General features: G+C 31.9%; 5 protein-coding genes across 12 annotated transcripts; 4 read left to right on the plus strand and 1 right to left on the minus strand.

Annotated features, from left to right (window-relative positions):
* The first annotated feature begins 1,150 nt into the window (after nucleotides 1–1,150).
* On the plus strand, nucleotides 1,151–2,846 carry LOC113401639 (antifreeze protein Maxi-like). Its single transcript, XM_026641631.2, has 5 exons — nucleotides 1,151–1,168; nucleotides 1,380–1,512; nucleotides 1,596–1,770; nucleotides 2,218–2,411; nucleotides 2,637–2,846. Exons 1-5 carry the CDS (start codon nucleotides 1,151–1,153, stop codon nucleotides 2,804–2,806), a joined length of 690 nt encoding a protein of 229 aa, XP_026497416.2. The 3' UTR covers nucleotides 2,807–2,846.
* Nucleotides 2,847–3,200: 354 nt separating this feature from the next.
* On the plus strand, nucleotides 3,201–9,684 carry LOC113401631 (glutamate [NMDA] receptor subunit 1). The gene is made up of 17 exons (XM_026641619.2): nucleotides 3,201–3,338; nucleotides 3,605–3,764; nucleotides 4,004–4,126; nucleotides 4,215–4,486; nucleotides 4,563–4,715; nucleotides 4,858–5,031; nucleotides 5,427–5,688; nucleotides 5,772–5,873; nucleotides 5,972–6,083; nucleotides 6,367–6,534; nucleotides 6,632–6,756; nucleotides 6,835–7,069; nucleotides 7,338–7,486; nucleotides 7,632–7,789; nucleotides 8,572–8,744; nucleotides 8,839–9,092; nucleotides 9,363–9,684. The coding sequence occupies exons 1-17, from the start codon at nucleotides 3,325–3,327 to the stop codon at nucleotides 9,540–9,542; spliced, it is 2,814 nt and encodes a 937-aa protein (XP_026497404.1). The 5' UTR covers nucleotides 3,201–3,324; the 3' UTR covers nucleotides 9,543–9,684.
* A 4,433-nt stretch (nucleotides 9,685–14,117) lies between these two features.
* On the plus strand, nucleotides 14,118–15,392 carry LOC113401640 (pseudouridine-5'-phosphatase-like). The gene is made up of 4 exons (XM_026641632.2): nucleotides 14,118–14,358; nucleotides 14,452–14,670; nucleotides 14,836–15,071; nucleotides 15,193–15,392. The coding sequence occupies exons 1-4, from the start codon at nucleotides 14,307–14,309 to the stop codon at nucleotides 15,370–15,372; spliced, it is 687 nt and encodes a 228-aa protein (XP_026497417.2). The 5' UTR covers nucleotides 14,118–14,306; the 3' UTR covers nucleotides 15,373–15,392.
* Nucleotides 15,393–16,230: 838 nt separating this feature from the next.
* Nucleotides 16,231–19,393, minus strand: Vha26 (Vacuolar H[+]-ATPase 26kD subunit). The gene is made up of 5 exons (XM_026641633.2): nucleotides 19,200–19,393; nucleotides 18,823–18,998; nucleotides 17,834–18,002; nucleotides 17,300–17,494; nucleotides 16,231–17,195 (listed from the first exon to the last, which is right to left on the minus strand). The coding sequence occupies exons 1-5, from the start codon at nucleotides 19,230–19,232 to the stop codon at nucleotides 17,088–17,090; spliced, it is 681 nt and encodes a 226-aa protein (XP_026497418.1). The 5' UTR covers nucleotides 19,233–19,393; the 3' UTR covers nucleotides 16,231–17,087.
* Nucleotides 19,394–19,932: 539 nt separating this feature from the next.
* LOC113401633 (regulator of gene activity) lies at nucleotides 19,933–26,450 on the plus strand. 8 transcript variants are annotated; one of them, XM_026641623.2, is made up of 10 exons: nucleotides 20,310–20,632; nucleotides 21,052–21,122; nucleotides 21,370–21,642; nucleotides 22,484–22,664; nucleotides 22,969–23,139; nucleotides 23,666–23,698; nucleotides 24,291–24,495; nucleotides 24,844–25,008; nucleotides 25,783–25,918; nucleotides 26,324–26,450. In XM_026641623.2, exons 3-10 carry the CDS (start codon nucleotides 21,373–21,375, stop codon nucleotides 26,396–26,398), a joined length of 1,236 nt encoding a protein of 411 aa, XP_026497408.1. In that variant the 5' UTR covers nucleotides 20,310–20,632; nucleotides 21,052–21,122; nucleotides 21,370–21,372; the 3' UTR covers nucleotides 26,399–26,450. The 8 variants fall into 8 exon arrangements, with proteins under 8 accessions (XP_064074073.1, XP_064074074.1, XP_026497408.1 ...); XM_026641625.2 differs by lacking the exon at nucleotides 20,310–20,632 and adding an exon at nucleotides 20,816–20,916; XM_064218003.1 differs by lacking the exons at nucleotides 20,310–20,632; nucleotides 21,052–21,122 and adding an exon at nucleotides 19,933–19,957.
* Nucleotides 26,451–26,735: the final 285 nt, after the last annotated feature.

The following is a 26,735-nucleotide window of genomic DNA, read 5'->3' on the forward strand; positions in this document are numbered from 1 at the left end:
ACCGGTGTATTAAACCTGGTATGGACGTTAGCTATTTTCACATTTATATAAAATATGTCATTTATGTCAGGCTATTCTATTTTACTCGAAAGTTTATCACGACCATTACAGAAATTGCGCAGGATAAATTAAAGTCTAATATTATAATAAAAAGATTGACATTGTATACCTTACAGAACACATTCGATTTTGGGTTATACGCTCTATTTTTGTCACTTCTAATATAACGCAACTCTGCATATATGTTCCAAATAAAATAATGTAACTCAGATTGAGTTCAATGATCGCTATACATATTAAATTAGTTTATGAATGTATTTTCCTGTTTATTCATACATTTTTCTTCTTTTTTTAGTTTGAATATTCTTTTTTTAATTCAACTAACACGAACAAAATGAAAATACTCCGCAGTTTGCTTTAATTAATCAATATCTTAACAATCAGTTTTAGACTTTTCCAAATATATTATTAATGCCTACCAAACAGAATAACCAATCAAATTTTAATGCATAATACTGCATAATAAGCTTACCAGTGTTCTCCAGAGTACTTTGGATAGTTAGGTTAGCGAATACCATTCAGCTAACTTTGGCCCAATTGACTTTTTTTTATTGTAGCTGTTATCGCTTCTATCATTATGACGATAGAAGAAAAAATAAAGACGCCGAAGACATACACTACATCCTTCTACCCACATCTTAAATGACTGCTATGATAAATTATATTCTTTTAATTTAATTTCAGTAAATGAAAGCTTGAATTAATAGTAGAAACTTCAAAAATTGATATTTTCTTTCATAATATTTACTATTTTATCATTCGGACTGCAATAAAGCAAAGGAAATAGATTTGAATCAATCAAAAACTTATTACATTCCTTCAATTGTACAGAATACGAATTATAAGTTTTAGACGGTGTACTTATTATTAGTAATGTTAGATTATTTTTAATGTAATATATATTAGATAAGTTCTAGGAAAGTAAAAGACCTGTTTTTAAATTGTTTATATCCACTTACGGCCATCTCCTAGGAGGACAATCCCTTTCTTTTATTATATGACTTCCGCCTTGTATCAGTATATAATGATTGACTTGAAGTCTGTTACCAACAAAAACAATACATCGATCGTCAAAATATCATCACTTACAATGTCTCCAAAACTATTGGTGAGGATATATCTTTAAAATATAATTGTAATTTTATATGATGCGCCTGTAAGAAAAATATTAACATATTATATATTTACTACTTTTGCTTTTTTCAATTCTAAAAATTGTTTTATAAATGTTATAAAATTCGTGACAACCAGTGAATAATTAAATTTAAGAATCTCAGCACATATGAAATAAAAAACTATAATAAATTTATAATGTTTAGGTATTTTTTACGGCATTATTTGCTGTTTGTACTGCGGACAAGCATACTGAGAAAAGAAGTGCAGCTGGTTGGGATGTGACTGGACTTATCCCTGGCTTAGTACAAGTAGCTGGCGTGTCCATGCCGAGCAGCGGTATACCTTTTTAAACTAAATTGAATTATTGATTATTATTTATTCGTAACTATTTGGTATCTTATATGTAAAATTGTCTCAAGGTTGGTCATCAGAATCCAGTTCCGATGTTGCTGGCGCTATAGCGGCTGCGAAGGCTGCAGCGTCGGCTGTCATGGCAGCCCAGAAGCAAGTCGCAGCTGCTAAACATGCAGCACTGGAACAACAAAGTGCCGCTAGTGCTAAAGAGGCAGAAGCAGCACACGCCGCACATAAAAGGTGTGCCTAAATAATATAGGTGTATTGTTAGGTATACAAATCTTTAAAGAAACAAACACATTTTACTTAATTTGATTTTAAAATACTATTTGTCTAGTAGGAAAAGAAAGTTTAGTTCGATGTTGCAATCGCACACACGCGGATAACTCATGGATTAACTCATGGATAATCGGAAAAATCAAACTGAACTATAAATTAAATTGATGGGTATCTTTAAATTATAGTGAGGCAAAAGTCATATACATAATTAAGAAACAAGCGCGGGTTATAGAATACCTTGAGTATCATTTCAAGGTCACGGTTTTCTTTTTAATCATCTTGTATTTCTCTCGCTGATTGTTTGTCGATCATGTTAAACTAAATATCTCTAAAATGTATCAGTGTTTCTTGCATTCAGTTATTTTTACTATGGTATTGTTTTGATTTCATATCTAAATGTATTTTTAGTGAAGAAGCTTCAAGATTAGCTCGAGCCCAAGCTCTTGAATCAGCACAAGCGGCTGTACACTCTCAGGCTCAACTCGCAGCAGCAAAGGCTCGCGCCGCCGCTGCGCAGAAAATATCGGCAGCGCGAGAAGCTGCTGCGGCTATGGCAATTCAACGAGCTGCCCAGAACCAGGCTGCTAAGCTCCAAAATGCTGGTAAGGTTTTTTTATCGGATCATTTTACAACTTTTTCAAATATATTTTTAAAACTGTAGCTGCATACAAGTTATAGGAACTTGTTTATTTATTAATAGTATTTGATGATTATAATTTAATTTTGTAAATTTTATATAAAATTGTACATATATGTCCACTAAGTACCATTTTTGTTTAGAAAAATATATTAAGCAAATATTTTTGAATAACATTTTTAATCAACAGATTTGGAAGCTTTAAAGCTCTCAGTAATACAAAGTTCAGGGGCCGCTGGTGCAGCTGGCGCAGCTCAACACGCCGCTACAGCTGCAGCTGCTGCACTGCGTCCAGCTGTATGGAATCCTACCTGGAAAGCGGGCTGGACTCCATCTGCTGCGACTTGGACATGGTCATAAAATTATTATTAACCAATAAAATAATATAAGTTTCATACAGCTATGCACGTTTTGCTTTTATTTGATTTTATAATTTTTTAATAAATGTTTATTCCTTACAAATAAATTAATTTGGAACAAAACAATTTTAATTTTATTAAAAGTTGCCTAAAACCCGACTGGGATACGTATTTGTCTAGTGATATTTCTACTCTACGTCTAATTACGTTCCTATGAACTGTATAAAGATAATTATTTCTTACATATTACCTTTTAATATCCGTTTTATAATGTAATTATACTAATAATTATAGAAATAACCTACAAGTAGTGATTACATACTCTTTCATATCTCCTTATATCCTAGAAAATTGATTGGTACTCAATACGGCTGCGCCGTTTCCTTGGCAACTAGGGATGAAGCTCCATCTGTCGTTACTTCGCAGCTTCCGACAGATGTTACGTAATAATGTTTTCTTATTTTCTGAGTGGAATAAGTTCCATAAAATGTGAGTAAAGTTGAAAAATATTTAACCAAAATGGATGACATACGGTAAGTAATAATTCGTAAAAGAATAACGAAATTAATTTAATGTTTTCTAATTGTTGAATAAGGACAATAAGAGTAAGAATAAAAAAAGATTTATGTATTTAACACGTACAGTTAACGTTATTATAACATTAGATATTTTTTTAAATATCTATTGTAAATTTTAGTAGCATATTCGGTCCATTTTATGTAATATACCTACACATAGTTTAATTTTGCCTTCAAACTAAATTTTAATGAAAAAAAGACATTATCATTATTTTTCACAGAAAAATGATTTTCATCCATCTCATATTAGCGGTGAGCTGCTGTCTTAACCAAGTTGCTGGTCAAATAGACCGACGACGATTCTCGAATCCTACTTATTATAATGTTGGAGGTGTGCTCTCTAGCAACGAATCCGTCACGTTCTTCAAGGATACCATTTCGGTACTAAAATAATCCTTTAATATATTTCCAAACTACAACTGTTATATTATTAAGTAAACATTTTCAAACTTTATAAAAATATTATTAACATTGTCAGTCTGATAGTTGTGATTTAAATTATAAAAATATATTGATTATTCCGTCACATGGAATTATTAATTATATCTGATAGTCTTAATAATTAAACATTTTAACTCACGCAAATTAGCATTATATAGATTAATATTTTGGCATTCCAGAATCTAAATTTCAAAGACAAATACGTACCGCGAGGTGTAACGTACCATGACTATTCAATTCTTATGGATCCAAATCCAATAAAAACGGCGCTGAATGTGTGCAAAGACCTTATAGCTCATCGAGTAAGTACCTACTGTGTATAGAAAAAATTGCATATTTCATAAGTTTTTAATTATTTATTAGTGATAATAATACAAATGTCTTTAATAGGTATACGCAGTTGTCGTGTCTCATCCGTTAACTGGTGATTTGTCACCGGCTGCCGTTTCCTATACAAGTGGCTTCTACCACATTCCGGTAATCGGTATATCATCCAGAGATTCGGCATTTTCCGATAAAAATATTCACGTATCATTTTTGCGGACAGTGCCACCTTATTCCCATCAAGCGGATGTGTGGGTAGACGTTCTTAAACACTTTAATTATATGAAAGTTATTGTGATACATAGCTCCGATACAGACGGAAGAGCCATTTTGGGAAGGTATATTAAAATACTTCCAAAGAACATTACATGTTTTAAGTAATATAATTTATTGCATAATAATTGTTTCCATTAGGTTCCAAACAACTTCTCAAAGTATTGATGAAGATGTGGACAGGAAGGTTGTCGTGGAGCAAGTCATTGAATTTGAACCTGGCCTCGATTCTTTTAGTGATAAACTGATAGAGGTTAAGAGTGCGCAAGCAAGAGTATTTCTAATGTATGCCAGGTAAGTTTAATTCTCTATTCATTTTAATTAGTTTAATGGATTACGGTAATCATTTTATTTTTATTTTATGTATAAAAAATTTAAAAAAGTTTAGGAATATTGCCTGTATTATTTAATTATTATTAATTTGTATAAATTTTAGTAAGACCGATGCAGAAATAATATTTCGCGATGCCACCTATTTGAACATGACGACAACAGGTTACGTGTGGATGGTTACGGAACAAGCCCTGGATGCAGCTAATGCACCCGAGGGCTTACTTGGACTGAGACTGGTCAATGCTACCAATGAACATGCCCATATTCAGGATTCAATGTATGACGGATAATAAACTGTTTATTTTATTTTAAACTAGCTAATGGCATCTGGTGCCATGTCTCTTTAATTATTTAATATTTGATTAGACGTCATTTGCTCGCCACGTATTGTATTGTTTAGTACCATGCTAAAAATCTTGATCAACTTATGTGGATCAATGAAACGTAAACGCATAGAATACAAAAAAACACTATATTTGTGTAGCGATCCCCTTTTATAAAGTGTGATTATATTTGCAATTCTACGATTTTGTAAAATATTTCTACAAAAGTACACGAAATAAAAAATAAAAACTAAAAACCTCTAAATAAAAATCATACTTTATATCGAAAATAATATAAGTTCTTTTAAAAAACTAATTAAAGGCGTTTTTCAATTTATGACTTTTTTAGTTATGTCCTCGCATCAGCGATACGCGACATGAACACATCAGAAGAAATTCACGCTCCTCCTTCTGATTGTGACAATTCTGGTTCTATCTGGAAAACCGGACAGCTCCTATTTGATTACACTAGAAAGCAGAGTTTAGAGAATGGAGCTACGGGACACGTCGCGTTTGACGATCACGGTGACAGAGTACATGCAGAATATGACATGGTGAATGTGAGAGCTCAGGGAGAACATGTAGCTGTTGGAAAATACTTTTATTCCAAAGTAAGTTTTAAGCGTAACAATGCTTAATCATTACAGCCAGGCATGCATTTTAAACGATATACCAATCTACTCTTTTGTTACAGGAAACTCAAAAAATGCGTCTAGAACTCAAAGAAAATGAAATTATTTGGATGGGTCGTAGTTCATCAAAACCAGAAGGGTTTATGATTCCTACACATCTCAAAGTAATTATTTAATAATAATTTATAAGGCTCATTAAAGTGTTTAGTGAACACGATATCTTTGTAATAGTACTTTGTGTGAAATTTTGTTATTGTTTAAGGTTTTAACAATTGAGGAAAAACCGTTTGTGTACGCTCGTCGTGTTGACGATGAACTTGAATGTACAGTGGAAGAAGTACTGTGTCCACATTATAATGCTAGCGATGAAGCAGGTGAACCTATGCGAATTATTATTGTATTGATTACATTTAAACAAACAGACCGAGATATTCAATCCCTTTACCTGTATTTTAAGTTTAAAATACGCTTTGCTTCAGGAATATGTGCAATCAAAGCTCATCCATTCATTTCATCATCTCTTTAAAATTTGATCAGGTAGTTACTTCATAATTTATATTTTAGAACAAAAATATAGCTTTTTATTAACTTTTACTTTCAATTACGTCATTCAACGGTAGATTGTCTTAACTATTACATGTTTTCATCATTTTCTAGATCAACTTTATTGCTGCAAGGGCTTTTGTATGGACCTGTTACGGTACTTATCGAAAGCGATCAATTTTACTTACTCGCTAGCTCTATCTCCTGATGGACAGTTCGGAAATTATATAATTCGAAACTTTTCACAACCAGGAGCTAAAAAAGAGTGGACGGGACTAATAGGTATATTTCCAACAATTTTTATCACACTAATCTGACTAACTCTTCTATTATTAAAAAAAAAAAACAATCGAATATGATATTTAAATTATTTTTATAGGCGAATTAGTGTACGAAAGAGCTGATATGATTGTTGCTCCTTTGACGATTAACCCAGAACGAGCTGAGTTTATAGAATTTAGTAAGCCGTTTAAATATCAAGGCATCACAATTTTAGAGAAAAAGGTGAGACACAATTTTAAATATTGCTATAAATTAAACAATTAAAGTAGGTGTATAAAATTTTGCTATATTTTTTTACAGCCTTCACGCTCCTCAACACTCGTATCGTTTTTGCAACCATTTTCAAACACACTTTGGATATTAGTTATGGTTTCAGTACACGTGGTTGCTTTAGTACTATATCTTTTGGACAGATTTTCTCCTTTTGGGAGATTTAAGCTAGCGAACATCGATGGTACCGAAGAAGATGCCTTGAATTTGTCTAGTGCTATTTGGTTTGCTTGGGGCGTATTACTTAATAGCGGAATTGGAGAAGGTAACATTTTATGAACTATACAGGAAAAGCTTCTTTTTTATTTATTTTTATAGGAGCATATAAAATGAAGCCTAAAAATAGTTTGTAAAGATATCAAATTTGATTTAGGAGTCTTTTGTCTATTATTTAAAGTTAACTCACGATATACATCTTTAGTAGTCATATACATGTATCTGAATTATTTCAGAATACTTATTTGAACCAAAGTAGCGGGAATATATTGAATAAGTTAAATATCGTATAATATTTGACAATTTAATAACTTAAGGTACTCCAAGAAGTTTCTCTGCTCGTGTCCTCGGTATGGTTTGGGCTGGTTTTGCTATGATCATCGTCGCTTCGTATACAGCTAATCTGGCAGCTTTCCTTGTACTCGAAAGACCTAAAACAAAGCTAACTGGAATCAATGATGCCAGGGTAATTATTCTCTGTTATTTATGATTCGATTTTATTCTCTTGAAAAAATTGGTACCCAAATATGCAAATATTTTTTCATGTTTTAACATTATATTATTTGAAAGATACGTAAAAGTAATCCAACTATTGCAAAGACGTATTTTAGCTTCGTAACACAATGGAAAATCTGACCTGTGCTACAGTGAAGGGATCTGCTGTAGATATGTATTTTCGGAGGCAAGTCGAATTATCGAACATGTACCGCACGATGGAAGCGAATAATTACGACAATGCTGAACAAGCCATACAAGACGTTAAAAATGGGTAAATAGAAAATATAAACAAGATATAGAATAGATAAGAAGATAAATAAGACAAAAAATTTAATTAATCTTAAGTTTAGAATTGTTAGATTAGGTTTGATGTACAAGCAAGTAAATATTATCAGATATCAGATACGAAAAAGTGTAAACAAATTAAATATATTCTATTAACGGTAAAGATAAATTACATCAGTTTGATTTTGTGTCTACATTTCATGTTTAAAATACAAAAATATTAAAAAATGAACGTTTACATTAACATAATTGTGATATAGGCATTTTCATTTCTAATTTGCAAATTGATTGGTAAATAGCTTTAATGACATGAATATCCATTGGTATTTTAGACAGCTTTTAGGCGAATAGTAACTTAATAAGTATTAAGTTCGCATTATTCAGTAGGCAAGAACACGCCAAAGTAATGAATACGTAGGTAAGGTAGACAAATTAAGTTCAAAGTTTTCCATAAGCGGTACAAACTAAATTTTGTAAATGTATGGGGTAACATATTTATCTTAAAATAACATACTTACACGATTCTTGTTTGTTCTTTGTGGGAAATATTAGAATCGCTTCATATTGTGCGCCAATGTCACTTAACTGTGAACTCCATAATACCTACTTTTACAGGATATGGTTTAGCTTTAATATTTCAAATTGTATTATTCGTAATTTTTCTTAATCATAAAAAAGGTTATTTACAAATATTTGTATCAAAAAATATAAATATTCTAGTGTGTTTATAAAATAGACATCTAAATACTCAACAAATTGTCTTTAAAGGAAACTAATGGCGTTTATCTGGGACTCCTCGAGATTAGAATTCGAAGCTGCTCAGGATTGCGAACTAGTAACAGCCGGTGAACTATTTGGACGATCTGGATACGGTGTAGGGTTACAGAAGGGATCTCCATGGGCCGATTTAGTCACACTAGCTATATTGGACTTTCACGAAAGTAATAAAATAAAGTAGTTATTAATTAAAATCAGTGCTATCTTTATTGTAAAATGAGGAAATCAGTAATTACAATACTGCTAATTCTTTCACAGGTGGAATAATGGAATCTTTGGATAATCAATGGATACTTCGCAATAACATGCTTAACTGTGAGGAAAACGAAAAAACCCCAAACACATTAGGTTTGAAAAACATGGCAGGAGTGTTCATATTGGTCTTAGCGGGCATTATCGGAGGAATAGTCCTTATCGTGATTGAGGTGGTGTACAAACGTCACCAGATCAAAAAGCAGAAGAGGATGGAGATCGCGCGCCACGCAGCTGACAGGTGGCGCGGCGCCGTTGAGGTAAACCGAGCAAAGATACATGCCATGGACCACATCGACATCAAACGACAAATTGAAACAAAAATGTAACCCGCGCTTCCCCTTCTTGATAACGATTCACTTACAAGTATTGTTAACGACCAATATTCTTATCAATAAAAATATTTATCTTTCGTTTAGATGCTTAATTTGATAGTTGCCCCAACCGGATTGTCATCGTGGTTGTAAGTAGAAATGCGATTTTGTTATACTAATGGAATGTGCCGGTTTTTGATTATAATTATGTTACAGAAACGAAAGTCATTGCGGGCGTCTATTTTGCCATCACAGCGTCGAGCGAAGTCGAATGGCGTGAAGGAGACGGGAAGCATCAGCTTGGCGGTTGATAGAGGCGTGCGACGTCGCGACGAGCCACGTGTACCGCGCTACATGCCTGCCTACACACCAGACGTATCTCATCTTGTAGTTTAAACTTGGTCACGTATAAGATATAAGATTCATGTGTATTAAAACTTAGTTAGAGTCAAATCTCATATCACGTCTTTAGTCTTCACTAAAACTCAGATTCTTTAAGAAAAAACAACAAAATAATGGCCTGATGAATGAATGGATTTTACCGATTACCTGTTGCTAAAATTCATATTATTAATCTATTGAACATCATTTATTAGAATAATCATAACTGAAGGCATTCGGCCCCAAAAAACTAACCTAAAACAATTAGAAATCAATAAAGATTGTACTTTATATTTTTCGCAAATTCGGAGTATTTTAAGTGCTTACTTTATAAAGTAAGTAAAAATTATATAAAGAATATGTTTAGTATAACTATTCGTATAACATTAACTATTAGATAACTTGATGGGTACTTATTATATTATATTGTCTATGTATTTCATGAAAAAAAAGGAGTACAGTAAGTCTTCCTCCTTCTTCCCTTCTTCGGACAGAATCCTTTGTTGTCAAGATGGTGGGCTAGAACTGGGTGGACGCGCACAAAGAGCACGTCGTCGACTGAGAAGAGTAGTTCTTCGCCTGTGAACAATCTGACCACAGGTGCATTTGTGTGGTGAAGTACCACCTGTCTCAGCGGCAGCTGAAGTGACTTCTGACCGATGCCCAAGTCTCAGACGCAGAAGTTATCATCCGTGGTTCCATACTTGCCACCGCGAGCAAGTTTGCATGGGCCGGTGCCTTTTTCCGACCCTTCTTCCTCGTCTTAATATTCTTCTTCTTGCGCCACCTCTACCATCGCCTCTTACAACCCTGTCGGGAAAGATTTCGGCTCTAAAGGTGGCAAGTATCACTGCATGAGACCCGCAACTCACTTTAAAATCCCAACGTTACAGGCCCTTGACGTATTTAAGGAGACAGGAACAGAGAAGCAGGTGAGGCTCTCGGCACAACCGCCGCTGCGCCGCGCTTTTTCGTAGCAGAAACGCGTTTTAACGAAGCGGTCGAAGCCATGTTTCTTACCTTCTTTATGCTCCATGTGAGTCTATCGATCCACGCTCCTGCATCTTAAGACGCTGAGGTTGGTGAATTTGGCGCATTCTGACGCTCCAACCTCAGCACATTGTCATCAATCTCTGCTGCAGTCGTGGAATAACGTGTCTGTTCTCATAGCCACACGAAGACCGCGGACGAGGCTCCCTTTTAAATTGCGAGATCGATCCGCATTATTTTCAATCGCCAGAAAATAATTGGAAACACAGGCACCCAGTTCGTCCGTTTGACGTGCTTGCATTTCAACTCAACTAAGTTCTTCAGTTCCAGGGAGAATCTTTTTTCCCCCTGTGGCAGTTGGCACAACAGAGTAAGTAGTAATAAATTATCCTCAGTATCCCTTTCAGAAGCATCTCTAGCTTCTGATTCCCTTATTGGCTCAGATAACTCATGTCTGAGTCCTCATCTCTACCTCGGTCGCACTTAGGTCCGAACTCTTCCCGCCGGTCTAGACATTGTGGCTTGCGACTTGTCTCTCCCCATTCGTGCCTTCGGCTCACTCGGCGGCGGCAGTGCTCGAAACTGATTACGGCCGTTATTAGCTCACTGGCGCTGCCTCTATTTCTTTGGACAATCTCGCAGTTACAAGACTGCGAGATTTTCTGGAGCCTCCTCGACTATTGTCGCCTGTAAGGGCGAGTGGGTGGTATATGGTACCCGCTGGCTGAACTTGCGCCAGCTGCGAAGCAACTACTGCGCCCTCAGCATTGCTTCCTTAGCCAACCTCAACCGATTCGTCGTTAAGCACATAGGTTATATAATTTTATAAAAAAATGCTTTATTAATTATATGTATGATAAATTTAAACTTTTTAATGAAATTATACAATATGTACTCGTGTAAAAACGATGGAAGAAAGGATATAATTTCTTGTCTACTTCAAGACATTTTATGCAGACTTCGTATAATTTCTGTTGAGCCTACGACAAAATGACAATTTTGATATAAACAAATCATACATACATATAATATACACAATATATAAATACATATAAAAAATAAATTGTACTTTATTCAGTAGGTTAGCTAGAACTTCGTGTATTATGATGTTTTAGATTATTAAAGAACACCAAATAAACAACGATTAAGAGAGTAAATGTTTTAGTTAATTTTATTACCTTTTTTTCGTTCAAAGTTTATGTCATATCTTCTCTTACTTCTGATTTTTTTAATTCCTAGAAATTATAACAGTTATACCTTATTATAGGTACCATTTCGAAAAGTTAGACAACTAACTGATATTGATACCGCTCGTGTAGGATATTTTGGTTATTGTCATAGTATTATGTCATATGGCATATTACTTTTGGGGTAATGCTGCAGATATTGAATCTGTTTTTATTTTACAAAAGAGAGCAATCCGGTCTATTTATAATCTTGGAGCTAGAGACTCTCTTCGGGATGTTTTTAACAAAGTAGGAATACTCACTGTTGCGTCGCAATATATTTACAACAATATTATGTATATTCACAGTAACATTGATCACTTTGATAAAATCAGAGATAATCACTGTATGTGCACAAGAAGTAAGGATAAGCTTATAACGCCAAGTATCCGACTCCGCAAAGTCAATAAATCTTTATTCTTCACCGTTTCATAAATTCAAATCATTTATAAAAAATACGTTGGTAAAGAAGGCATATTATTGGATACAAGATTATAGATGATAAAAAAGCTTGGAGTTAATGCTTGTTGACTTGACCAGGCAGGATATATTACATACCTATATAATTGTATGTAACTACCATGACTGTATTTTTAGATGTTGAAAAAGAGTAACTACTGAGTTTGCCGGTTCTTCTCGGTAGAATCTACATTCCGAACCGGTGGTAGCTTCACTTAATATAGTTCACTTAATGTAGTTTGTTAAATGACAATTCAAAAGTGCTTGTAAAAGACTACTTGAATAAAGTATATTTTGATTTGACTGATTATAATTAGTACAAAAATTACTTTTCAATGAATTAATATGAAGATTTTTTTACTTTATATGTTAATATTTATACATATCATGTCATCTTTATCGCAGATATGACATACTTGAATCTGTGATAAAGTTACAATGCGTAAATCACAAGATTCATATTTTCATCATATATATAAAGAGTAGATATATAATGTTCTTCCACTTCCGTCTTAGATTGTTTTAAAATAATAAACTAAATTATTTAAAATAAGTACCTAACAAGATTTAGAGATCTCTGAAGACAGTGGCGGTGACCTGATGAAGATATTTCAAAAAACCGAACAAATAAACAAGTTACTTTAAATTATACTAACAGTATAAAATACGTACTCTATATGACTAGAAATGGTGGGTCAGGGGGTCTCTTAAGGGGCATTACAGAATCGCTTGAGCATATTACTAACTGCCTACCTATAATGTAATATAATCAATATATATATATATTATTAGCAAAAAGCTAATAATTAAAATTAAAAAAAAAAAAAACTACTCCAAATAAAAAGGTTTCTTATTTATAATCAATTTAACAATTAAACTTAAATAATAATAAAAACAAAATCATTAAATCTCTTATTAGAATATCTTTAAATCAACAAACAAAACTTTTACTGAAATGTTCTAGCAATTATATTGTAATAAACACAAAAGTATAGATTAAAGATTAGGATTACAAAAAAATCTCGTCAACGTCTTTACGTTCCGAGTGCCCAAGAAAAAGTGTCCGATCCCCCTTTGTCATGCTCTTTTATAGCTTTATAATAGTAGGACACGTGACCACAACACCGGTGATATTTTTGTCGCTAACAATATATATATATATATATGTATTTTAATCAAAAGAAAGTAAAAAAATCTTGAACAAAAAGAAGTTTTGTAATTTCTTGTAATATATTAATCTGAATATATGCACTTGCGATAAAATGCGTAATCAGGCGAATTTGTGGTGGGAGTCCTAAGCGCATTTTATTTTTTTTAAACATAAGTTTTAAATTTAGATATAGGCAAATGAAAATGTTCTGCAAAACTTTTATATAGAATCGAATAGCCTCATTTTAATTAATAGTCAAGCCATTTTACTAATCTGAGCATTGAACCAGTGATCTACTGGTCTGAATGAAATGTTTCGTTCATATCATAAAAGGATACTTTGCTTTAAACACTTTTTTAAAATAGTCACACTACTTATATGTATAAAAAAAAAATATATTTTAACCTAACTAATATGATAAATTTTATTATAATATATTCGATATCTACAGTAGAATAGGTACAGGATATAAATTTTATGATCTAAATTTGGTTTGAATTAAGAAGTAGGTACACTTACTCGTAGACACCTTCTGTTTTCCGTTTTTTATTTTTATAATTTATAATATAAACATTTCCAATATTTTGTTATATTGCCTACTGTCGTAATTATTTAATTCAATTCAAATCTTAATTTAATGGCTTTGAGTTGTGCCAAACCTATAATTAATTTAATTGTTAGGGCAATTTGAAAAGTCAAAACAATGCCAGTTGTCATTTTCATTGTCAATTTCACATGATGTCGTTATAGGTAGATTAAAGATTTGTATTTTTATAGTCAAAACCTCAATGCTATCCATAAGCTATTATATACTATCCAATATTGAAAGTGTTATTTAAATATCAGTTGTACAACATTTAATCAAAAATTGTTGTTCTAATTTCTTGAAAATCGTATATCATACTAGGGCAAAGTAAAATAATTTTATTTTTATTGTAAACGTTCCTTTTAATCATGATTAAGCCAGTAACACATGTTCTGTTTGATATGGATGGCTTATTATTAAGTATGTTATTGTTATTTATAAATAGAAGCATATAAACTGAATAAAAATATAAACTGAAGTTACGATTTTATTCATGTAATGAATGATTTTCAGATACTGAGGATTTATACACGGTAGCATTTCAGAACATTGTTTCACAATATGGTAAAGATTACACATTTAATTTAAAATTAAAATTAATGGGATCTCAAGCCCATGAGACAGCACAAACAATTGTTTCTGAGCTGGAATTACCAATAACGCCAGAAGAATTCATACATGAAAGTAAAAAACAGTTTGAAGTGTTGTTTCCAGATACAAATGTTATGCCAGGTAAGAAATTATAAAAAAATAATAATATGTATATTATACATAGATGTTATATGCACTTGCACAAATAACTTTTAGATACTTAGTAGTCTACATTAGTCACACTCTGTTAATTTATGTGTATAATTTATTGGAAACAAAAATTAAATATATTAATAATTATTTCAGGTGCAAAGAAACTTATTGAGCATTTACATAATAAAGGTATACCACTAGGACTGGCAACCAGTTCAAGTGAAGAAAGCTATCATTTGAAAGTTGATAAGCACCACCAAGCATTATTTTCTTTACTTCCATACAAAACATTTGGTTCTTCAGATCCCAATGTTAAAAACGGAAAGCCACACCCAGACATATTTTTAGTAGCTGCTTCAAAATTTCCAGAAAAACCTCAAGCTGAGCAGGTATTTAGAACTTTTTAATGAAATCATCATCATTAGTTTAAAAAATATATATATATCTTCATTCATATAAAATTTTATAAAATTGTGTCATCATTTGTTAAAATAATTATTTTAATTGTAGTGCCTAGTCTTTGAGGATGCTGTTAATGGTGTAAAGGCAGCAAGGGCAGCTGGCATGCAAGTTGTTATGGTTCCTGATCCCCGAGTAGACAAGAGTCTGACAAAAGAAGCCACTATTGTCTTACAAAGCTTAGAGCACTTTAAACCAGAAATATTTGGATTACCACCATTTGAAGATTAAACAATAAACCAAAATAAGTTTAGAAAAATGAGATAGAATTTATAATGACTCCATTACTTTATAAATGGTATTGGAAAGGTTACATAGAAATATTATATGTATATTTTGTGAAATCTATTTATTGGTATTTTTATTTCAAGTAAACAATCAACTTTGATGAGATTTACACAAAAAAAAATAGTAAAAAAATATACTTTTGTTCAGGGTTGTTGTTTTAAAAACGCTATATCTCCTATTGATCTGATTTTTTATCTTCGAGATTATTTTATTGTTTATGACAAAAATTTTAATTTTTTGAACCATAGTTTATTGCCAAATGTAATGAAGCACTAAATGTGAATATAACAGGGATACTATAGATATGTCGTTTCGGATCTGGATATAGATACGGATATATAAAAAATATTTTATCGTATTCACATACGTGTACGAAATTATTTCGGATAGATTCGGTTACGGATAAAAGATTGTAAAAGATAGACTATTATTTAGTATTAGGGATAATAACAAAGAATATAATGTTAAAATAAAATTAGCTACTCTGTTTATGTATAACACTATGCAAAAACAAAATTATAATTTAGATTTTTATTTCAGATATCCGATAGTTTCGGTTACGGAGCCCCATTACATCCGTGATATATAATTTATTTATGCACTTACTATACTGTACCAGTTTAGAATATGGACTTGAAAGTCAATATATTTCTTGTTTTTTCTAGGTTATTTTGTAGTATTTCGCAAGGTGAGATTGAGTTAAAAAAAGTTTTTTTACTTTTTATTTTAATCAGAGATAGAGGCTTTTCGCTATTATCATCACAGTAACTTATAACTAGGGGAATAAATAAAAGACTATACTTTTAACACATCTATATATTTACATAAGAATTTTAACAGTGCCATTATGGGAGACATACATAGCAAATTTAAGCAATTTATATTCGAAAGCGAGCCAAAACAAAATATTACAAAACAAAGTAGGAATGTGATGGGCGACTGCAAGATTACAGTATGACACTACACTGCAACCAGTCAAATCTTTACATCGATTTAAGTAGGCACAGCATAGGATGCTGCTGTCAAACCAAAATCTTACAGTCATCAATAATTCCTAAAACTTTATTTATTAATACATTTAATAATTAAAAATATTTCAATATTGATCTGTAATTTAACATTTTAAAACATAAAATAAAATTCAGTTGTTGAACTATAAAGCCTCAGCAAATCTAATGCCGATAATACTGCATGTAGAAGGAAGGTTATAAGACGCTTCAGTTTTAAAAATCTATGTATAGAATATAGATTATGTATATAGTAAAGTATTCTTAATACATTGTTTCAAATCCTATACTACATCCTCTAAATACATAGACATTGGGCTATGAATGAATTGCTATAATAAAATTTAATTTTTTTTTGAGAACTATTAGGCGAAACTAATGTACAGTAACAATTGAAATGATTCATTTATAAGATATAGGACCAGGCATCAGTAAAATCACATGACCACACATATTTAACACATTCTGGCGACTTAACTGTGTCATTAATCAGAATATATTCTAAACAGCGATAAAATTGTACGCATTATTATATAATATATAATTAATTAGGCAAAGGAAAACACTTATTGTAACATTATTTTAGTTCTAAGAAAATTTAAATAAATTGTTAGTTATAACAAGTGGATATAGAAGTCACCAATAAACTGTTTAATCAGTGAATTTACGGTTAGGGTTGCGTCCAAACAGAGCTGTACGGATCTCTGGCAGCAGCTGCTGGGCAATGAGCTCTAAGCGAGACTCCAGGGTGTTGCAAATCTACAAAACAAACAGAAAATAGGTAAGATAAGAGTAAAACTACATAGATCTCTTTGATGAATGTATATCATCATTATATGACAAAATAATCAATTTCTAATTACCTTAATGCGACCCTTGGCTGCGATGAGCTCAATACCTCCACAAGTGTCTGCAGACAGATAATTGTCTGGGTCCACTTTGAGCTGTGTATCCTTCTTTATCTTGGCTTTGTAGTCTTGCTGAGCCCTACCAAACAGAGATTCCACAAGGCTCTTGTCTGCCTGTCTGACACGGATGATCACTGCAGGTTCTATGAGCTATAAAAAGTAATATATGATTTAACAAGTACTTACAATTCCATCATTATGTAATTTATTAAATAATGTTGAAAATAACATGACAATATTTTTATTGAATAAATAATTAAAATATCAGGTTACAATTATTAATGTAAATAATTACATACATACTAGACACTCCCATAATAAAAAGTCCACATTTCATATTTATCAGTTATGAAGAGTAATACTACTATAAAATATACTATAAATCGGGTTCAAGTATTAATTTACTTGAAAAATAATAAGTGTTTTAATAATTTACAATTACATAAAATATTATTTACTTGATTAAATTTATTTGAATTTTTATTTTACCTGGAAGAGAGCCTGAACAATGAGTGTTACAAGAAGATCAGAATACAGCTTTGTGTCACTTGGGACCTCAGCCAGACGCTTGCGGGCCTCGTCAAGTACATTGCGTACATGGTCTTCACGTACTTTGAGTACCTTCAGACGAGCTTGGTTCAGCATGTTCGAGGAATTGCTGCAAATTACATCTCAATGAATATAACCAATTTGAAAATTACACTAATTATATTAATTAGACAGAATATATTAGTATATACCAGTTAATTATAAATTATGTAAAACAGTCACACGCCATTTCTTAAATGAATGGTTATATGATATGATTTTTGTGCTTTTTTTGAGATGGTTCTGCCTTGTTTTTAGCTACATATTGTTTAGTACATATTAGGAAGTTTACTTCCTAAAATGAATTCTTAAACATATGTCATAAATTTTTCATCTACATAGATGACTTGTTATCTCTAAGATAAGATTAAAGAGTTTTAAATCTATGGAATAGTATCCACCATGAGAGGCATCTATATATTACTGGTTACACTACAATTTTCTATTGATATTCTTATTAGGCATTAATAATCAATTTATCTCAATTATTCTTAGATTTTAAAAAACTATAATTAATTGAAATCTCATTTCATCTATATCAAATAAACATAAAACCTTTTTTAGAGAAGAATATAAAAACAAATTCAAACATAGATTTCCCTTATATAATAAATGAATACTTGCATGTGACTAACAGAAGCATGTAACCTCATACCAAAAGGGATGAAATTAGTTGCTTTTTGAGAAAAAAATTAAAATTGATTACCGAGGAAACCAGTCATGACTAAGAATTTGGATTAGTATTGATTAGCAAGTCTTAATCTACAGTATTAACTAATCGTTTTTTTTTATTTTTGTTGCTTTGACATCAGTCTCGTAATTTAATAATTACTTTAATTTGCACTTAGAACATGTTGAAGTGGATGGGATTCACAATCATCTAAACCTACATCTTTTTTTGAAGTTCAACTTGTTTTTCCTTCTTTTCATAGTATTCCATGATCTTAAGCCGCTGTTGTTGAACAAGACGGCCTTTTTCAATATTGAACTCCTCTTCAGCCTTTGCATCGATTTCTTCGGCCTTTTCATTAGCCTCTTGTTCGATGAAGGCCATCATATGTTTGATCTAATAAGAAAAAAAAAACAAAATTTGACTAAAATACACCTCGTATAGGTCATATCTAAAAAAATAAAGTGGTATTTTCTAGAATTAAAGATAGCAGCATAAAACATCGGAACCCGTGGATCAATCATTCTGACAAATTTCATGTCGAATTACGACGTGTAAAAATTTATAAAATACTGTTTACTTTATTGATATTTATACCTGTTTTTGAACATCTGCATCGCTGAGCGCCATGGCTGATAGTTATTTTTTAACACCACTAACACGAAAAACGGCCGATATTGAGCCAGAAATTAAAAAACTGGCTAGTTGAAGTAAGTCGACGCCTATCCGACGTGCTTTTGCATTGAACAATCATATGATCATTAATGTTGCCATTGCTCACATGTAATCTCCACTAAAAACCATAGACAATCGATTTTTTTTCAACTATCATTATAAAATAACATAAGAATATTTTTCATATTCACACGGTCCATTTATAGTAGATACTATGTTTACTGTGGATCGATGCAAGGAATAGTTTATTTAAGTCAAACTGGCTTGATAGTTGGATAGGTATAGTTATTTTTTCCGAGCCTTTCAGAGTCCATTTGCTTATCTGCTTTTCTCTAATGAACAAAAAAAAATAACCAATATTTATAAAATTTACGTTTAGAATGTTACTAATTTTTAACTGTAATAACTAAAATAAACTTGATTCTGCATATTTTTTATTATTTTAATTTGCATCGTAGCACTCACATAATATGTATAGCATTTATTATTTGGAGGTACTTCTAAAACTTAAAAAAAAAGTCTAAGCAATTCTACGGTAACGTATACTTTATACGGTAGGTGTTAATTTAATGGTTAACTTTTATTTCAAATTAATGAAATTTAAAACTGAGACGAAGAAGTTTACAATGTTATAAAACAATATGAAAAAGCGATTAAATAAAAGTAATACTCCTCCTAAGGTTCGTAAATAGGATCAATTTGCATAATAGTTATGTTAAAATATATTACTTTGTTCCAATTTCCGTTTTATATGACAGTATAATTTAGTGATAAAAATGCAACATGCGATCGAATTTACCCTAATTTGAAATGATATTCTTTAATACAATAACCCTTAGATCGTGATCATTTTGATTTAATCAATGCAATTCCTTAATATTGTAAAAATGCTTTTACTTTAAAAATAGAAACTTCATAAACAAACATATAAAAATCAATAAAACCTATCATTATTAGAAGTCATATTGTATTACATACGTTTAATGTAGATTTTTGGTAAATAATTAGGTAGTGTATTTGATAAAATTAACTGTTTCCGCTTTTAACAATATGGCCGCCAGTTGTTTAGGGTAATGTGGCGTTCGACAAATCCGAGTGAAATTGTTATAATTTATTTTAGCTACGTAAAGATGTACACAGTTTTAAGTATTTTATAGCAGTGTTTCATGGAAAGGCTGTATTAAAAATACTTAATAGTTGGTGAATAAAATTCTAAATGCAGAGAAATTGAACAGTCAACAAACTTTTGTTTATTTCGTCGAGTGAATTTATTTATTTCGCTTGAAAAAACTTGATTATGAAACAACCTTTTGGTTATTAAAATAGTGAAACAAGGACTGAATTTAATATATTAGGTAAATACCATTTATTTGTAAAGAACTGAAATTAGAACGTCTTCCAGTCGCCATTGTTTGACAGACGAATAAATAACCATCTTGATGTATGTATACCTACTTTATTTGTTATTATTGACTGCTCTTATCATAATTATCTCTATTAGAAAGACAATCTGAGGTTTTCTCATCAGGAATGACTTAAATAGTGCCTACAAGCTCATTCAGCTCATAGCTACCATCAATTCGAAGCTGGAACTGGATGATATTGATGCTAACTTTTTCATGTTCTTTTCACATTAGAGGTTAATTTTAATAAATAAAGTATCATGTGTATTGAATAAGTCACGAATGATAGTATATTTGACGTAATACTTCAAAATGAATTTAATTATGGTGATATTTAAGTAACATTTAATATATTTTTTCATATTTGTTAGGTCAGAATTAATGTGTGAAGAAATTTTAAAGTTTCGAGTATTGGAAACAAACAGACTAACCAATATGAAATGTTAGTATTGTAGAAATAATGACAGTGATGTTACTATTTATTATAATCATGTACAGTAGTGGAATTAATATATTATTGAAACATTTATAATGCTTTATTAGTATTAAGATAACTGACAAGTAACCTTTGTTTGTTATCAAACATGTTAATAATAATTTTTGAAGTGATATGTAGAGTGCATATACTCAGTTTTAGATTAAATAATATTTAGCTTTAATTAAATTAATGTAATAATATCAAATTACAGGTTATGGCAAACTTGAATTTCCAACAAGCGCCTAGAAGCCTAGCTAGTGGCGGTGTTGGAGGCAGAGTTGGTTCAGGATTGGTCGGTGGTGTATCAGGGCATGTGACACCAACATTTGGTGGTGCCCTGTCACCTGGACGGGGTTCCACGGCTATGCCTGGAGGAGCTCCTCCCTCCATGGCCTCTAGATCTACATTATTTGGACAAAGAGCATTCGCTGACCGCAGAGTACCAATGGCAACACCACTGTCACAAGCCAACTCAAATTCAATGGTGAGACAATTACTTGTTTTTATGAAGGTTTGTAGTAGTTACTTACTTATAGTAAACTAGGCTAACTAAAGGTATATTATTATTGTTACTTAATTATCAAAACTTTACAGTTAAAAGTCTTATTAAATATATAATACCTGATCAAATTTAAAATAAGTAAAAAAAATGTGTTCTCTTTTTTTAAATAACATTCTTAACATCAAGTAAATGTGGATCTTTAAAATGAAAGCTATGCCAAGCAAAATTATATTGGTTTAGATCATCAACTCATTCTAGTTATTTTGTAATTCAGCAATTTAGCAAGTAAACATTTATGTTATGAATAAAATGACTTCATTTTAAAAAGGCAATTAGGACATGCAGAATATATATTTGTATTAGCAAAAACATTTTTTGATTTAGCAGCAATGTTGAAGATTTTGTTTCATGTGCAAATTATAAAAAAAAATATGTTTGCTAAATGTACAGCTAATTTTAAAATTTAAAATGTCAATTCCATTTATACGAAGATAATTGCTTTGTAATGTTTCATACCTATAAATTGTGAGTTTATTTTACTTTTGCATATAAATGATTAGATTTAGATTTGTTTTTTGTATTTAACATATATTTGAATTTACAAGTTCTGACAGTATTTAATAAAATTTAAAATACAGAAATAATTGTATAAAATTCAATAATATGAATATTGTAAATTATTTAATTTCCTATACAATATCAATTCCTTCAAAATGTAATTATATAATAATCGTTTTGAATAAATAAACATTATAAATCGCCATTATGTTTATTTAATGAAATCAAAACTACGATAGTGACACGGTCGGTGTGGTATGTATAGTCGAGTATGGCGAATCTGTCGAGGTTCAACGCGGGGAACTACCATTCGGTGTTCGGCGAGGGCGGGGACACGTCGACGCCGCCGCTGTTGGACCTCAGCGAGTTCCCGTCGCTGACGGCGCGGGGCGCCGGCGACCAGGCGCCCGCCGCCGCGCCGCCGCCGCCCGGCTCTAAGCCTTACGGTGAGTCCGAGCTGCATGTCGTATTTAGTAGCACAAGTTAACAGAAGCCCGGCTCTAAACTTTACAATCAAAACTAAGTATACCCTGAAACGTAGCTTAGGAAATAAATACTTTTTTATTATGGGTCCATAATAAAAGATAGACGATAGTCATTATTACTATTACTACTTTTGGTGTGAACACATTTATGTACATATTTTTTACTTCTCTTCACATAAGACAAAAATAATATGTATCTATCGTACACGTTAAACACATCAGAATATATCACCACAACAAACTCAAAATCACATTCCTCCACTAGTGGGTATGGTGAAGCAGCCTACCTCTGAGCAGTCTGAGTTCACGATGTCGTCCGAGGACTTCCCCGCGCTCCCGGGCACGTCTGCGGGCACGCATGCGCCCGCGCCGCCCGCGGACTACGCGCATGCACCCGACAAACCATCACGGAAAGGCATACAGACATCACCGGATGGTAAGCCTATATATTTTTCTGTGTATTTTTGGGTGGAAAAGTTACCGTTATATGCTTTGCTCACATAGTAACGTTTTGTGATTACCTGGAATTACATTAATCTGAATAGTTTTCATCTTCAAACACGATGCTACTAATGTGGAACACAATTTTTATATAACACAATGAGAAAAATATTTACGAATGCTTAATGTTTTCACATAGAATACTCAATTATTCATTATTTTAATCTGAAATTAAAAAGTTAGTTAAACATTATTTCACGGCTATTTTATTATTAGCAAGTATGTGCTAGAAATATATTAACATATATCGGTGTTAATAAACTAAGCTCCCCACATAATGCTAATTCGACCATTAAAATAATCTTATTCTAGTTTCTTTTAGAAATATGACGTACTTGGTGTCAATTTAATGGTTTTTTTTTTATTTATAGAATATGCATGTGCTTATAATTTATAATTAAATCATATAGTTGACAAATAGATTTTTTAATAACAACATGCAATTTCTTTTTTCCCCCAAGTCATCAGTCAAGGAGCACATACGGAATACTATGGTGTGTATGAATATTTATACTGGATAAGACATTGTACAGTACTTTTCATTCATCCTCTTTCTTGTAGCCTGTAATTTGATAATAATAATTGTGGACTTTATATCTATGTTAGCATTGTTTAAGGTAGAATATGTAGTATTGATTTATCTGTATATTAATCAATCTTATTGTTAGTAAGACTTTTTATATAGGTACATAAAAATGTTTAGTTTAATAGTTCCTGTTTTATGCATATAAGATTAATATGTAATTATACTAATTAGATGGATATGTAATATTGAAATAATTTAAAAAAGAAGTTTGTTTTTGTATTTTGTGTGACTGGGTGCTTGAAAACTATTGAACTATGTTACGTTGTTCTTTGGTGTAAAGTTTAGAGCTCTGGGGTTAAATAGGCTAGTGAAAAACAACTCGCCCATTTAATTGAAGTGAATTAGCAAATACCATAAAAGTATATAAGATATTAATCAAAAATCATAATCGACCTTTAAATTTATTTGTTTCACTCAATATCACTTGACTACTTGAACTGTTCAAAGCAGCATGCTCTATATTACTGGAAATATATAATTAATGAGTACGATGTTTTCAGGCAAAGTGACGAACATACCAGAGACAATGATACCAAACCAGTTTGGTATAGTGGGACTTCTGACCTTCATCAGGGCAGCAGAATCCGACCCTAGTCTGGTGTCGTTAGCGTTGGGGCAAGATCTCACTGCATTAGGCCTCAACCTCAACTCACCGGACAATTTATACCTTACCTTTGCTGGCCCGTGGGCGGATACGCCTTGCAGGTGAGAATATTCTCTAAACTTAAATATGAAGTAGTCAAAGACATATAAATATTGTTTTTAAATTGACTGAAGATAATGACATACAACAGTATCAAAACATAATAAATATACATAACATATCCTCATAAATAATTGTTTCTATTCTATGAACCACGAGACAAAGCTCTTAATGTATTTTTTATATGTATATGATCAATAATTATTACATTACTTTCTTGGGTTCTTCATTGGATGATCAAAGTATAAAGGAATGATTTAGTGTGGAATTGTGTGTCATATCTACTTTGAGAACTCTTTGTAATGCCTGAATGTTATATTCAACAATGTTTTTTTTTTTTAATTATTTAGACCACAAGACATGGACTACCACGTGCCCCCCGAGTATCTGATAAACGGTTCTATCAGAGAAAAGCTGGCACCGTTACGACTTAGTCGATATAAAGAGGATCTGTTATTCTACCTTTTTTACTGCTTCGTGGGCGACGTTCTGCAAATAGCAGCCGCGGCCGAATTGTAAGTGTATCTTAATTAATTTATTAATAATAATTTGAAATTTTGTGTGTACCACATGTTATATGTCTGAAATGAGTTAAATATTATCTTTGCTTCATATTAAGTTCCATTCTAAGGAACGAGAGACTTTTTTAAGATTTGAATGTATATTAGGTTACATTCAAGTCTTAAAAAAATTGATATGTATAGCGTAATCCATTGAAGGAATAGCTTCGTCGATATTTATAATGAATATCATTGATTATTCAACCCTTGATATCTCGTCAATTCGATCCCAAAATTTGTTTATTTGTGTTTTGTCTTCTTGTGGTCGGAATAGATTATATATGTTGTATTGTTTTGCACTGTAGAGTTATTGCTTTGTTATTAATTATTAATTACAATTTTAATTATATTAAAATTAATTAATGTTTAATATTAATTTAATATCAAAAAACATCTAAATATTATTGAATATTTACTAGAGAGTCCTCCAATTTCATACGATTTGTTAATAACTCAGCTATATTCTGCAAGAGTAAGAGTTTATGCTTAATGTATCTTTATTTATAGCACAACACTATTATACTTAACTACTTACTTCCATTTTAATTGACTTCAAAAATCCATTTTTTCGGAAAATCATTACAAAATTTAGAGAAATATTCTTGGAGAAAGAACGGTGACGAAAATGGTTCTCAGGGAGGCAAATATGAAACGTAACCAACATCACGACTGTGTGTAGTTGGAAGATAGCTCTCGGTTATCGCTTAACAAAAACGAATTGTTTATCAGATACAACCGTGAATGGCGGTATCACATGGAGGAGAAGGTGTGGATCTCTCAAGCGCCCGGCATGCCCATGGTGGAGAAAACATCCACCTACGAGCGCGGCACCTACTACTTCTTCGACGCGCACAATTGGCGCAAGGTAAACGATTTGAGATTATTTTTTATTAAAATAAGTATAAGCTCATATAATATCAGAGCTAAACTAAGCAAAATAAAGAAATATTTAAAATAAGTTCTTTTTAAGTAAACAATAGTGACTTCAAATTCGAAAATAAACTGTCGTAAGTTGGTTTTTAGATTTCCTGTATAGTTCTCGTTTAAAGGAAAGTTATGAGATTTCTGTATGTGTCTACCGCCTTTAATCTGTAATAAGCTTAAGCTGCGAATACTTCCCTACGCGTTTCATTCACACCTTTGGGATATTAGTTAATTCACCAAAGGCGAAAGTCAGTTGATTAATGACTGTTAAGCCCGTTGAATATTATTATTATAATGATAGTGAATTAATAACTCCATAGTTAAATTCAACCTTTATATTTTGCAGGTGGCGAAAGAATTCCACTTAGACTACAGCAAGCTCGAGGGCCGACCGCAGCTGCCGCCGCACGTGCTCACGTAGCGGACCCGCGCCTCACCTATTGTAGTTTTGTTATATAAAAGTACAAGTTAAACTAACGTATTTTTATTTAAACCTGTTCATTATGAGCGCGCCTTAAGCGAGCACAATTTCAGATTCTTATATCTACAATGAACCGTGGTATAGTTTTGTTTATTCTATGGTGTAGTTCTGTTGACTATAATATGATATTGAATACAAAGGGCTGTCTGACACATTTTTAGTACTCTCGTCTTGACAAAGTCACAGCAACTGATTAAGGAAAGAAATGTATTTTTGAAGTCACCCGTACATGCGACTGATGTGCTGTTTCGCGAAAAGATAATGGAGTATTGCGTTA

This window comes from Vanessa tameamea, chromosome 20, assembly GCF_037043105.1.
Source record: "Vanessa tameamea isolate UH-Manoa-2023 chromosome 20, ilVanTame1 primary haplotype, whole genome shotgun sequence".
Taxonomy (NCBI): domain Eukaryota; kingdom Metazoa; phylum Arthropoda; class Insecta; order Lepidoptera; family Nymphalidae; genus Vanessa; species Vanessa tameamea.